Genomic DNA, 13,777 nt, shown 5'->3' on the forward strand with positions numbered 1-13,777 from the left:
CTATTTAGTTCTTTACTGCATGAATGTGATCGTGGGATTTTGCGTGTAGTGGCTGTTGTTTTTCTCTCTAACATGCTAGCTTTATTCCAGCATTCAGACTTGCGCAGCTCTGTGACAGGCTGTGTCTCCTCTCGGTGTGCTGGATTTGGTTTTTCCGTATGCACATCATGTAAAGAATCCTGGTTTTGGAATAACAGCTGTAGCACACCAGATAAGACACTAAAAACAAAACAAAACAAAAACAAAAAACAAAAACAAAAAAAAAAAAACAACCAAAAAAAAAGGCCTTGCCCAGTCCAGCTCGGTGCTGATCTGGGGGTCCAGCGCGCACTGACCCATTTTGTCAGGGAGACCCAGCGGCACCGCTACCTGGCTGAGCAGTAAGTGGTTCAAAGGTGCAATGCAAAAATTGAGATATTGTCTTAAATTAGTGTGACTGTGATCCATCTGCATATTTGAACTGGGTATTTGGTTTTCACATCTGAGCTCAGTATTTTAGTTTGCATATTCATATTTGGTACCAAAAGAATCTTGTTTGGTGAGATAATTACAAAATGGGAACCGGTTCCACTGCTAAAATTCCACCTTGCTCCCCCTTAGGATGCATCCTTACACATTAGAATGATTGCTTATATTGTTAGAAAAGCATTTAAATTGTTAAAATGCTGTGATAGATGTGCATTTAGAAGAGGTTGTATCTAAAAGTTGCTAAAATATTAACTGATTTAGATTTAGGAAAATAGAATAATGGATTTATGTTTATTATACTGGTTTATACTGTTTTTTGACATTTCTAAATTGTAAAAGGTAAATGGAGCTAAGGAATGTAACTATTGCTGAGCTACTTGAAATTGCATATAAAGTGTATTATGGCTGGAATGAAATGGGAAAACAAAAGACCAAAACATCTCAGGCCTGTGTACAGCTCATTGAAACTGAGAAGTTTCCCAGAGACTCCCACTTCGTATCACTTCGTACCAGCCAGCTGCGTGACCTTGGTTATATCTGAACTGCAGTGAGAAGAGAAAGAAACAACAACGAAAACAAAAAAAAAGGAAAAACCTGGCTGCCACTTTTAAAGCAGTGAAAGGTGAAAGGGGGGTTCTCTCTCCCCCCACTGCAGCGCTGTAATACTGACTGGAGCAGTCCGAGGGTGAAGTTTAAAGGCATCCTTAGCAGACCCATAGTTCTAATGAAACTGGAAAATCAAACCAAAAATTTGTTGATAGACTTATTCTGTGGTAATTAGTTGTAAGAGACTTCTTAGTAAATTCACCATGCTAGTTTTTGAGGTCATGAGAGAGAACGAAAGAAAGGCCGTTTTTTGAGACCAATGGAATGCCAAATTTGGAACAAAGTTTTAATACATGAATTCTTATATTTGCCAGAAAGTCCTATACCTCTCTTAAGTTAAGATTTGTTAAGTAAATTGTAAGCTCAAATAACGTTTTCTGAGAATTCTGTTTAGTTGCATGGCCTACAAGAAGCTGCTGGGATGCTGCAGATCTGCTTGTGCAAGTGAGAAATCCCCAAGGAAATTTCAAATGCTGTATTTCCACTAGTATTAACAGCCAATGTTTCAATAAAGCAAACACTACACTGATAGATCTGAAACAGGACTTCGATCCGGTAAGGGAAAACAATATCCAATAAATATGACAGCCAAAATGGAGCTGGAAACTTTGAGGAATGAATTTATGACAACCTTACAGGCTGGCTGCATTCGATTGGACTTGCAGATTTGTCTGTTTATGGCTACAACATAGAAACAACCTGTGGCCATTGTGGGACAGTATGATGAGATTGCTAGCAAACTGATATACCGACTGTTATATACCAATTGTCACTCTGATCAAGAAAATGCAGGGAATGAATTTAAGTCTTAATAGGCCATGATTCTTTTGTCATATATGTACCATTTGTGAAATTTAGTTCTGATTTTTTTATTTGTAATCTATGTCTTTATAAATTGCACTAGCTGGTTTTCTTAACAGCACAGCTTTTGGCATGCATAAATGTAAATTGCTGCAGAACCTGCAAGTCTTTAACATCAGGCCATAGGCCATACTTGTATTTGGTCTGGTCCTACATACTTGCAAAGTTTTTGTTGATGGTTCTGGGCAGTCTCATAAAGCTGTAGTGGTTTGGTGTGGAGATAACAATTGGCGTCATTCTGTAAAAATTATTGAAGGTTCAACCCAATTAGCAGAACTTGGCACAGCTTTACATTACTTAGAGCTTTTTAAGGAGGAACCTCTAAATTTGATTTGTGATTTTGAGTACGTAGTCAAGATTCAATGCACGTATCTGGTTCTGAAGGTTTTTTTTGTTTTGTTTTGTTTGTTTGTTTGGGTTTTTTTTTTAAAAAAAGGGGGAAGTAGGGGAAGCACCACAAAACCAATTGCCAAAAGCATTGTATGTGATGAAATACTTTGCAAGTATGACCCAAAACCATGCTAAATCAGAAAGAACCTACATTAGTTATGGTCAAATCACTAGTCAATTAAAAAGGCCACATCAATTGATAACCTGGGGAAAAGGTTATGTTTGTGTCATTACAGGCCGAGGATTGAAGTGGATTCAACAAAGATTCAACGATGCGGATGGACAGGAGGGAGATAAGTTGTGAGGACTGTTTCAGATGTAAACCATGGATCCTAATTCAGTGTTACAGATGCTCGCAGACCTGGTGGTCTAGAAGCCTATTAGCAAGCAGGTGGTGTGCCTTCTGTGGAGAATGGCAATTTGAACAATCAGCAGGAGATCCAAAAGGGTGATATTATGATTAGATAGTCAATGCATAGATAAGGTAAAATTATGAGATATCTCTATCATAGTAATCTAAGTTCAGCAACTGATAAAGTTTTAGAAGGGATATTAAGGTTAAGCTATTGATCTTTTAAATAGGTTAAGATAACTTTTAAGATATTAATTCAATTATTAGTATATGCTGATGGTATTAATTATGTTACCCTATAAACTGCGCAGTTATAAATCTTTTAGGAATTTAAGAGAATATATTGTATTAACTTGTCTGGTTATTTTGAATCTATTAAAATAGTGTGTTAATAAGGTTGTCATAGTAGAATTAAGGTTTTAAGAATAGGCAGGTAGTTGTTTGATCTTATTAAGTAAGGTTTAACTGCATTATATGTAATTGTAAATATGTTGTTAATCACGTGTTCTATGTTGCAGTATATTTGAAAAATGATGCACCGTGCGGTTTAAGGGGCCTGACTAATTTAGGAAAAGAAAGGGGGAAGTGTGGATGGGTTTTGATAGATTAAGACCTGTTGCTGAATTAGTCAGGCTCAAAGGTATTTCAAGGCCGCTTCGAGAACAGACTCTGCTGTGAGAAAGAGGGGCGTTCCTCAATCACCGGGCTCCTGGCGTGGCATGAATCATCAGACGTATCATCAGTGAGACTCCAGAGCACGGACAGCCCACGATCCTCATTTAACGAATCCATGCTTGGAGCGTGGACGCGTGATTAGAATATAGTTACGTATATAAGGAGACTTGTTTCTGTAATAAATGGCTTAGCATGATTCACATTGAATCGACTTGTTTTGCTTAGTCCTTATCTCGCTCTACAAGGCACCAAGTGGTTTTGCTTCATTTTGATGATCTAAAAGAAACCTTTTGTTTCACAACTAACCTACTATTAACTGCAGTAACAGTGATGATTTCATTATTTTTAATTTACTGTTTTAAATATTGATACAATAAAATATGTGATTTATTTATTTCTTTCACTTTTTGCTACAATTCTCTAGTTGTTACCACTGACACCAATGAATAAATAACAAGTTACTTGTCCTTTAAATGAAAATTAAAGGATGGCTCTTAATCATCTGCACAAACATTTTATTCTAAATATCAGGCCAAAAGCTGGTACTAGGGTTAAGTTTTAACTATTTATGAAACTAATTACACAGCATGGCCCTATGGAATAGATTGTGAGGGTTCCACAAAATGCCAACAAGAACTGCACAGGTATTTCATCATGGGCCTGTTTACATTGCAGCTGAGGTCCGTCCCTCAAAGGGAGAAAAAGATTAAACTAACAGTAAAAATGAGAGCGTATCAGCTCACCTATAAGAGGGGCTATACAGAAAATCTGATGTGAACTGAGGAGATAGAAGTGAAGAGGGTGCAGACACAGCCCTGCTTCAAGCACACTATCAACTTGGACATAGATATTAGGAAGAGATGCCTTTCAATAAAAGTCCTGAGAAAACTCACCTGTAAGACCTGACAACAAAATTAAAGGAAACTGAAATATTTACTAAATCTAATATTAATTTATGTTTTTCAGTTCTATTTGGTAATGAAAGTTCCATCAAAGCACTCCTTAATATGTTTGAGAAAATGAAACAAGACCACTTTCCTGCAAGAGTATTTCTAAATTGATAGCTACACTGCATAGTACTTTCCCCAAACCAAAGTTTCTAACCGAGTATTTAAAATTTAACCCTTACCTTCCCCGCGTAGTGAATAATGCAGAAATCTGCTTTGTCCTTCAGTTGTCTTGGCTTTTGGAACTTGGAGTGGGTTCCTTGCTCTTGGACCAACTTTTCCACAAACGTCTTGTCAGTAGCTTTAGGGAACCAACATTCTTCGTCCAGTAGCGCTAACACGCCAGGGGGGTTTGCCTGAAATCCAGTTGGATTTAATCTCTGTTAATATCCCTTCCCTTGCTAGTTAATTTAAGCACTCAATTTGAAGGTTCACTTATTCTTGAAATAAAGCAGGAAACAAGCAATGTCTGTATTTTACAGCCGTAGAACTGTTGGACAGGATCATTTTCCTCAGGGAAGACAGACTGATGTACACAGGGAACCATCAGAAAAAAGAGAGTTTATAATAATTCATACTTCAAAAGTTTCTACTGAATGTAAAGTTTAGACACTTGAAGAGAGATGTTTCTATGTGCCTGCAACATGGCATCACCTACCTCATTTACAGAATGATCACAAAGCTAATGACATTTGCTTTTCAGGAAAAAAAAAAAAAAAAAAAAAAAAAAATCAAGTAATTTGATGCATTTTTAGGATATTCACCTGAACACTGGCGTACTGAAAGCATCCACACCTCCCCCCGCCCCGAGGCTTTATGGCAGAGATTTTACGTTCCAAAGAGGCATAACCTTTTGGAGTTCCACACTCAAAGCCCAAACCTCTGATAACCAAAACAAGATTTCCCTTTTCCTACTCTAAAGACAAACAAGAACATGGCTCATAGGCTTTTCTGCTCCTCAGAACACGCAGCGTCATCAGCAGCTTATCCATACTCTAGAATACACACACAGAAATGTGGAGGGTAGTAACTGTAATGCCCTATGTTTAATTTTAAAGGTCATAAAACAATTTTGACAGCAAGAACTTTCAGGAACTATGATCTTTGTTCTCCCCCAATCCAACTTCTCCTCCTGCTCTTTGGAGCCTCTTCAGCTTCCAGAGATGGAGCAACCAGAGAAATGTGTTAACAGAGTGAATAAAACCACCTTTAAGATACTGTTTTCCTATTTGCAGATACATGGGGAAAACTCTACCCTAAACAAAGTTTCATGAATTTTGCTGTTGTTTTCAAATGCAAAAAAATTACCATAAATATTGAGAAGCTTTGAGTCACCACTATAGAGCTCCTCTAACACAATGGCATGGTTTAATATAAAAGTGACAGGACTAAAGACTTCATTAGTACCAGGAAAAAAAAGTATGAAATTAGTAGCTTAATATCTTTAGCTCAGTGTTCTACCCTAACATCAGGGTAAAATCCTGTAAGGATAAATTCTTTTACTAATTTATAGACTTTGCATTTCAACATTCAAATTAATTCAGCTTTTGTGAAAGATCTGCAAGAAATCTCTGCAGAGTCTTCCAGTTTGCAGGCAGCAAAAGAGAAACGCAGAAGTCTAGCCTCCACTCCTCAGAGCATTAATTATGCACAAACTTACAGGTCTTTCAATTAAGTCAATGCAAGGCTGCAGATCCAGTCCAAAGTCAATGAAATTCCACTCGATCCCCTCTCGCTGGTACTCCTCTTGCTCCAGGATAAACATCGTGTGGTTAAATAACTGCTGAAGCTTCTCGTTGGTGTAGTTAATGCAGAGTTGCTCAAAGGAGTTCAACTACAAAAATAACATTAGTAAGCAAGAATAATTGAGTGACAGGATTTACCACCTATCTGGAGGTCAAAAATTTGACTGTACAAGGAAATACCCCAAAAGTCTGCAGCACTCAAACATATTGTAAAAGAAACTGGAAAGAGCATTATTCAAATCTCTTACGTTTCCCGTTAGATATAACTAAACTAATGCATAGTAGGAAAAACGATCATATATAAAAAAATAATTTAGACCTAAGTATGATTTTTTTGGCACTGTAATTAAAGGTTCTCAAAGCATTTGCTCTCCACAAAACAAAACCCTCCTGCCCCTGCAGCCTCGGAACATGCAGGGATTTAGTCCCGAACGCACAGGAACAGGGTAAAGAAAAATCTGATCAATGGTGTTTTGAAGTACCTCAAAGATTTCAAACCCAGCAATATCCAGAATTCCAATAAAAGATGCTCCCTGTCGTTTGGTCCTGTCCAAAGCTTTATTAATGCGGTGAACAAGCCAGCGGAAGAGCCGTTCATAGGTGGCCTTTGCCAAAGCTTCCACTGCAAAGTCTGCCTGAAAATCCAAACAGGAAATCTTATCTACCCCGGAGAAGTCAGCGAAAGAACACAGACAGATGTTATCACAAATAACTAAGGAACAGAAAAAGTTTAATGGGGTTAATAGCAAAGAGGAATGAAAACAAACAGTAGAAACAGTGAACAGTTTGGTTAATGTTATGAAAAATTTGTTTTTAAAAATGTTTCAGAAAAAAACAAAAGCTCTCTATGCATTTAATATGTACAATGACTACACTGAAGGATGAAAGGAACAGCAGATCAAGGAAATGGAAAGGTTCCTTCTATTCTGCTATTATATTTTAATAAATGTTCTTATATGGTAAAAATTAATAAGCTTAAACAAAGCCACTGGCAGTACACACTCAATGCCCACTTTCTGTATTAAGAGCTAAGTAGGATGAGGTACAATTTCACTTCATCTTTAAAGCATCACAACTTACTTGTTCTTTGGTCTGGGCTTTCTGCACGTAGTCTCTGCCCACCTTGATGCGCGGGGTCAGGATGGCACGGGTGAACTCCATGACATTCATCCCCAGGAGGTGGCAGAGCTTCTGTGCCACTGGAGAGCAGAACAACACATGGAAGTGCTGAAATACTCACCGGCAATATTGGGATGATGAGCCAGTGACAAAGGTCGTCATGTGCCCACTTAAAAAATGAACTGCCATCCGCAACAGTGGTTTGGGTGACGCACAGTTTGGTGACACATCTGTCCCAGGGACAGAACCCTGCCCAGCCCTCCCAGTGCCCACTGGAACCTGTGCCGAAGCACAGTGCTGGGAACACTGGATGCTCATCACATTGCAGGGAGGGCACGTACTGGTCCACAGCTCAGGTGCAAGTGTTCATTTGGTTACTTTAAAAGAGGAAATGCATTTTCTCATCTCCAGAAAAAAAAAACAAAACAAAACAGACAGTGCGAGGCCATCACAACTCCATCATACTGAAAGTTGCTTAAAAACTCTGTTTCGCTTTCATCAGCTACACCAGTGTCATGCTGCTGTCACAGACGTTGTTCAAACAGTTCACAACATGGTTTGTAATGGTCTATATAGAACAATATTTTACATAGAGCAACAATGCAAGCAGGAGCTTTCTTTAGACAGCATGAACTCTCCTGGTGTCGCGCTCATTACATGAAACAACCATGATTACATATTCTTGCTGAATCAAACCCTTTTTCTAAATAATTTTCCCCATAGGTTAGGTGTTTCTTATTCCATATTTCTAAAAATGACAGTGACACTAAAGGTATTTTTAGGTTCAGGTAAGTGTTGCCCCTCAGCAGGGCCCTCCACACTGCCAAGTATTTAGCTCCTTATCTTTGCAACCTGACAGCTTCTCCTTTTACTGTCAAGATGAAAAAATAAAACATTTTTACAAATCAGCATTGGCAATTAATTTTAATCCCACTTTATAAGAGCTTCCTCTGCAATTTTTTCTTGCTGATACTAAAAATACTATTTACTACTTGCTCATAATGTTGAGATTCTCTGTCTATATATTCATTAGGAGGGTTCATGAATCAACACACAACTTTATCAGTGAAATTAGGGTAGCATCACAAATTAAGCATTCCTTTCACTTTAGCTGCACACAGGAGCATTTCTGGGCTTTGACTATAAAAACATACATCAGCACATCAGAAAAAACTTACAGCTTAGTGTCAAGCAGCAAATGCTGCCAGGATCTTTAAAAAAACACCGAGAAAATGAAAATATTAAATAGCCATGAGCATCATCTTGGTACTCTGGCATGACAGATACCATTGAAAGGATACTACACTTTTTTAGGAGGAGGGTTTTCCCTCATGCAGCACTTCAAACACTACACTCAGCTCCTTTTTCCTGAACTGTAATATGGAATTTATCGTCCCTACCTTTCCAGTTTGTAGTAAAACACAGCTTAGGTAACAATAACAACAATAAACCGTAGCAGAGGTAATACTACAAATCCCATCTGATTCAGACGCTGAAGGAGGGTGCAGCCAGCAGTTCAGAGCATTGACTGACAGAAACAAAACCATTTTCAAGCCAAAACTCTACTGGTTCTAAGCATAGGACTGGTTATAACTGCAAAAGTTCCTTTGAAAAAGTGCAAAAGCCCTGTAGAAAGCCCTGACTATCCTCACTTCTATTACTATTGGGTTTTGGATATGAAAATCTGAATTATTAGAAAGCAAAACGTACTGAAAAGCTTGTATCACAGGTGAAGCATGAACCTTATGAGGTTGCTGATAAACACCTGCCCTTTTAGCAGAAAAGCTTCTTCCGAAGCTGGCAAGTGTGGAATAATTATCTAAATACAGCTTCTCCATCCTCTTCATCCAGCAAGGCTATAAGGTTTTCTTGCCACCTCTTCTATCCATGCTTGAAATAATAAATATGGATTAAAAATATTTATTTATAAGGTAGAATTTGCCTTCCATATTCTTTGAATAGGTTCACATCTCCACTATCCAAATTCCTTCCTATCTGTGGAGATATTGACCTGATCTACTGCAAACATGCCTCTAAATGAGCTGAATTGCTACCGAGACACTTATTTCTCTGAAGGATGCTAAAGAAACTCATTACAGTGAGATGTGACAGTGTGGACGAGAAGAAGTGAGAGATCAGCCTCACAGGTACAATAGCAAAGACCACATAACCAAATAATTTTTTAAATGCAAGAGAACAGAAAGATGCTTCACCTATGATCTGAGCTTTTCAGCCTTTTTGCTTTACAATTCAGAATTTTCTATCCAGTATTAGAAATACCCAATAGTACAATATATTTATAGCCAATTTTATAATTACAAATTGATGTCCAAAGTTCCAACTGTCAGGCAAATACTGAGTTGGTGACTACTGAATTTTAATCCATAGCTGCTTGCTGGAGCACTTTGGGCAGCAGGCACCGCCCCGAGAAATGATAAAAACTGGGGACATTGCAACTACCTGCACAGCAATTTAGGACATTTGCAAAATGAGACACAGACAAGAATTTGAGTTGTGCACATGCAGCCCGTCCTGTGAATGGTTCTTACTGCTCTTTCCACTGGTGTCAATTCTCAAAGCCGACTTTCCATGAGAGCATTTAAAAGGTTGGTACTGAAGAACTAAATTAAAAGCCTGAGATTTGCTTCAGCAGCAGCAATCTTATTTTAGCGCAGAAATATACTCCCCCAAATGCTGATCACATTGCAGGTACCAACTGATAAATAAAATCTCAGTCACATTGTGGTGCCACTTCAGAAATCAGATTTTTCTAAATACAGCATTCCCACGTTCAGCCATTTCACTATGGAAGTTGTGCTTGGCTCCAGGGCTCTTACCATTGGCAAGAAAAATGCTGTCAAGACCCAAAGAAAACAAGCTGATTTAAGCACATACTTTTTCCTGGTGCTTAAGTCTTTGGAGATAGCTATAAACAGGACTACAACTGAAATACTTGTTCAAGGTTTAGAAGCAATGCAAACAGCATAAATTCTGTTGATGGATACTTAAATTTGTCTGCATTATGAGAGTGGAAGAGGAGAGTTTAAATCATTGCTTGTGGGCTACTACCATAACAGTCATGGCCTTTTTGGCACAGAAGGGGGCACTAAGCAAACAGCAAGAAGAAAACCACAGCTCAAGTCAGAAGCAGCTGTACAAACGTGATCAACTTACCAGTATTCTCTGGCATAGAAGCTTGGTCAGTATTTCTCTCCTTCTTAAAGGAAATATTCCCAAATTGTAGCACTGAAGACACCACTTTCAGCATTGCTGTGTTAACAAAAGTCATATGCAACAACTTAATCGAAGAGAGCTCAGCTTAACAAATTTCTCTTCTGTTACTTGTGTCATTTTCCTTCCAAATTCAAAATCTGACTTCAGAAATGAAATAAAGTTTGTACTGTACTTTTGGGGCAAACAGCTTTAATTCAACTCTAGCTCATGTTAAGCAAAAGCTTGCTGCAGGCTGTCAAGACACCGAAGCAACATTAAATTTGGTGACATTAGATGAGCAAGTGCGTGTGTGCGCAAGAGAAAAAAGTACACTTTAAAAATCCAAAAGTCTCAATAACTTACACAAGATCTCATCGTGTGAAAATCCCATTATGTGCATGGCCTCCATAGTCTCCTGAAAGTTATCTTTGTCTTGTTGCCCAGGTATAGGGATGTAGCCATTAGATAGAAATCTGTAATTGTTAAATCCTTCAAGCAGCAAGTCAGCTGTAGTGGGGCGGAAGAAGAGAAAAATAAGCTAAAAATGCCATTCACATCTACATTCACATCCAAACTACACTTAGCAAAACCTGTTGGTCAAATAGGCTACAAGCTATTACACCAGCTTCTGAAACTCTAAAAATATGAATGGATCTTAGAAGTTGAAGCCTGATACCCAGAATCTTTATCTGTAGCAAACTACACAAGCTTTTTAATGCATTAAGCCTGTAAACAGAACATTACCCAACTCAGATCTAGCATAATCTCAAATCCCTATCTGGAATATCCTAAATGTAGTATCTCTATTGAAAGGTGACGGAGACAGGCAGAAATGGCATTAGGTGTTGGTGATTACCACATCAAAGATGCTGAGCATCAGTTTATCTCCTACAGAAAGGGAAAACATAGATGAGCTCTTTGAAGTTTGTACCTTCATATAGTTTCGCTTATCACAACCTAACAAATTCCTAGTTACCAAGAGAAAAAAAAGCAGAAGATAATGAATACGGTACTTCAATGGCTGAAGAAAGCCCCAGGGTTTCATTCTGTTTCAGTAAAACGGCTGCTTTTCCACCCAGGTTGAAGGCATGGGCCAGAAAAGATAGAGGGTCACTGCCAAACGGGTTTATTATTTATCAGCTGGGAGCACTGCAAGTTCAAACCAGTGATTCCCAGCCAGACACTGACCAAGCTGGACTTTGTCATGTAGGAGCCATTGCTTGAAATGCAAGAGCTGCTTGACAGCATATTTGATAAAACACAGAAGTTATTACAAAACAAAGCCACTTGGCTTCTCGTTCTTTTTCTAAAACTCACTGTTTCATGACCAAAGAATAGCTCAAACACTGAAATAACAAACAAGACACACAGACAGAAGCAACAAAATGAGATTCTCTACTTACACTTGAGGTGTTCTCCTGCTCCAGCTAGTAGCTGATAGAAGATATGAAACGTCCGCTCATCTTTAGCCTGACGAACAGCGCGAGACTTTTCCAACAAGTCTAATTGTAACTAGTCAAGGATCTTCTACAATTTTGAGTTAAAAACACCCAACGCAAACAAAGCTCTCAAAGCAGGCTACGTAAGCACTTTAAAACCAAACAGATCCTAATAGCTCTTAATAGAACTTAATAGAATAGTAATCGCAGGACTATGTTGAATATGAACTTTGCGTGACTTTAAATGAGAGATTTCAAATTCAGGCTGGTAGAAAACCACAGTTAATTCCAGCAAACTAATTTCTTGAGTGTTGGCTGCATTTCCTTGCTACCTGCAGCAGACAATTGTCTGGAACAGATGAGCTGAAGTCCAAGCGGGAGGGCGAGCTGCCCATTCCTTTTCAATCGCTTCTCCTAAGGTCAGGGCTGAACTCTTCATACCAAAAATCCAGCAGCTGCTGAACTCAAAAGTAGTTTATCTGAATTGTATTTTTCATTTATTTCAAGCACTGCATTTTTACATACAACCTGCACTGCTGTTAAATGGCTCCCAAACTCCATTTGTGCAGCAGACAGTGTCTCATAAGGTGTAATGTTGTTTAAGTTTTTATTTCTTGATATGCCATATTGTAGAACAAACATGGGATGGGGATTTGAAATGGCACAGGTTACAGGCAAAGATGAGTTCCTGTGATAAAAAAAAAATTCCCTAAGATTTAAGTTCTACTTTCACAAAGCTCTAGGCAAAAAAAATTCATCTGACCTTTCATAACAGCAAAAGCTGCCTTCCCTCCTGTGCTGAATGAAAAAGCATTTATCATTAAAGCATATTTTCAATACCTACAGAACTTTCCCAGCCTTATTGGGAAATCACATTTTGTGACAGTTCCAAACATTCAATTAACTTAAAAATTAAGTAGTTTCACTAACAGCAACAGAATGTAAGCTTCACTGCAGCGTTGTTTATGATTAATACTCACTAATTGTTTACCGAGACTTCCGCTTCCATAATTTTACGACCACCCTATTGCTATTCCCCCAGAAAACTAAACAAACTAAAATAAATTACATGTTATTTGTAGTATAAAGAAAATAACTTTAGAGAAGGGCTTTCAGTGCAAGTATTTTTACTTGTTATTACACAATCATAAATAAAAATGAACCTTAAAGCTAAAACTGAATTAGGTTTCAGTATAAACTGCTAGTAGGTGTCATGTTATTGAACCTATGTTGGTATCTAGAAGACCTAAGAGAACAGAAGGTTTCCCAGCACTTCCGGCTCCCTCACTTTCTAACCGGCGGCAGCAGCACGGCGGCAGCAGCACGGCGGCAGCAGCACGGCGGCAGCAGCACGGCGGCAGCAGCACGGCGGCAGCAGCACGGCGGCAGCAGCACGGCGGCAGCAGCACGGCGGCAGCAGCACCTCAAGAGGAAGGTGGGGGTTTTTTTTAATTCTAGAAATGTTCATAGAGCAAGCATCTTTCAAAACGTTTCCCTATGTAACACACCTTGGTTTTAAAGCTGGTTTGAAAATCCAGCAGATTTCAGAGGGCAAAATTTGGGGATATCTGATTTCTAAGCATGAGGAAGCAACGCTGACTTTGTGATATTTGATTGGCTGTTTTAAAACAAAGGAAGATGTTGTCAGAGGAATGTAGAAATGTGGTAACCTTTCACTGCATTCCACTGAATTCTAGGGTTAAAAGCAAAACAATCAGAAAACTTGCATTTTACGATGATGTGGCATGAAGTAGGATACATGTCTCAATGTTGGCCCCAACAATATAACCAGTAACATCAAAGTTAATCCTAATAAACTTGCCCTGCAAAGAAAAGAGATTTTTTGTAACTACTATTTTTTTTTAAGACAACAATGCTGTCTACATAAAAACATAATCCTACTTGCATTCATGTAACAAGCACTTCACACAAGTTCTAACAAAAGCTTTTCCCTTCAATGTA

At 38.4% G+C, this 13,777-nt stretch overlaps 1 protein-coding gene across 4 annotated transcripts in view; it reads right to left on the reverse strand.

Moving 5' to 3' along the window:
* MYH10 (myosin heavy chain 10) overlaps positions 1-13,777 on the reverse strand; it is a gene marked incomplete at both ends in the record, with an annotated part of 98,215 nt that overhangs the window by 30,483 nt on the left and 53,955 nt on the right. For all 4 annotated transcript variants that reach the window (XM_080356574.1, XM_080356575.1, XM_080356573.1 and 1 more), the window contains 8 exons: positions 4,482-4,655; positions 5,960-6,133; positions 6,527-6,679; positions 7,125-7,243; positions 10,338-10,433; positions 10,740-10,883; positions 11,780-11,878; positions 13,575-13,638. In XM_080356574.1, coding sequence (XP_080212700.1) covers positions 4,482-4,655; positions 5,960-6,133; positions 6,527-6,679; positions 7,125-7,243; positions 10,338-10,433; positions 10,740-10,883; positions 11,780-11,878; positions 13,575-13,638 — 1,023 coding nt within the window. The remainder of the gene's footprint in view (positions 1-4,481; positions 4,656-5,959; positions 6,134-6,526; positions 6,680-7,124; positions 7,244-10,337; positions 10,434-10,739; positions 10,884-11,779; positions 11,879-13,574; positions 13,639-13,777) is intronic.

The sequence above is a fragment of the Nesoenas mayeri genome, assembly GCF_963082525.1.
Source record: "Nesoenas mayeri genome assembly, chromosome: 19".
In the NCBI taxonomy this organism is placed as follows: domain Eukaryota; kingdom Metazoa; phylum Chordata; class Aves; order Columbiformes; family Columbidae; genus Nesoenas; species Nesoenas mayeri.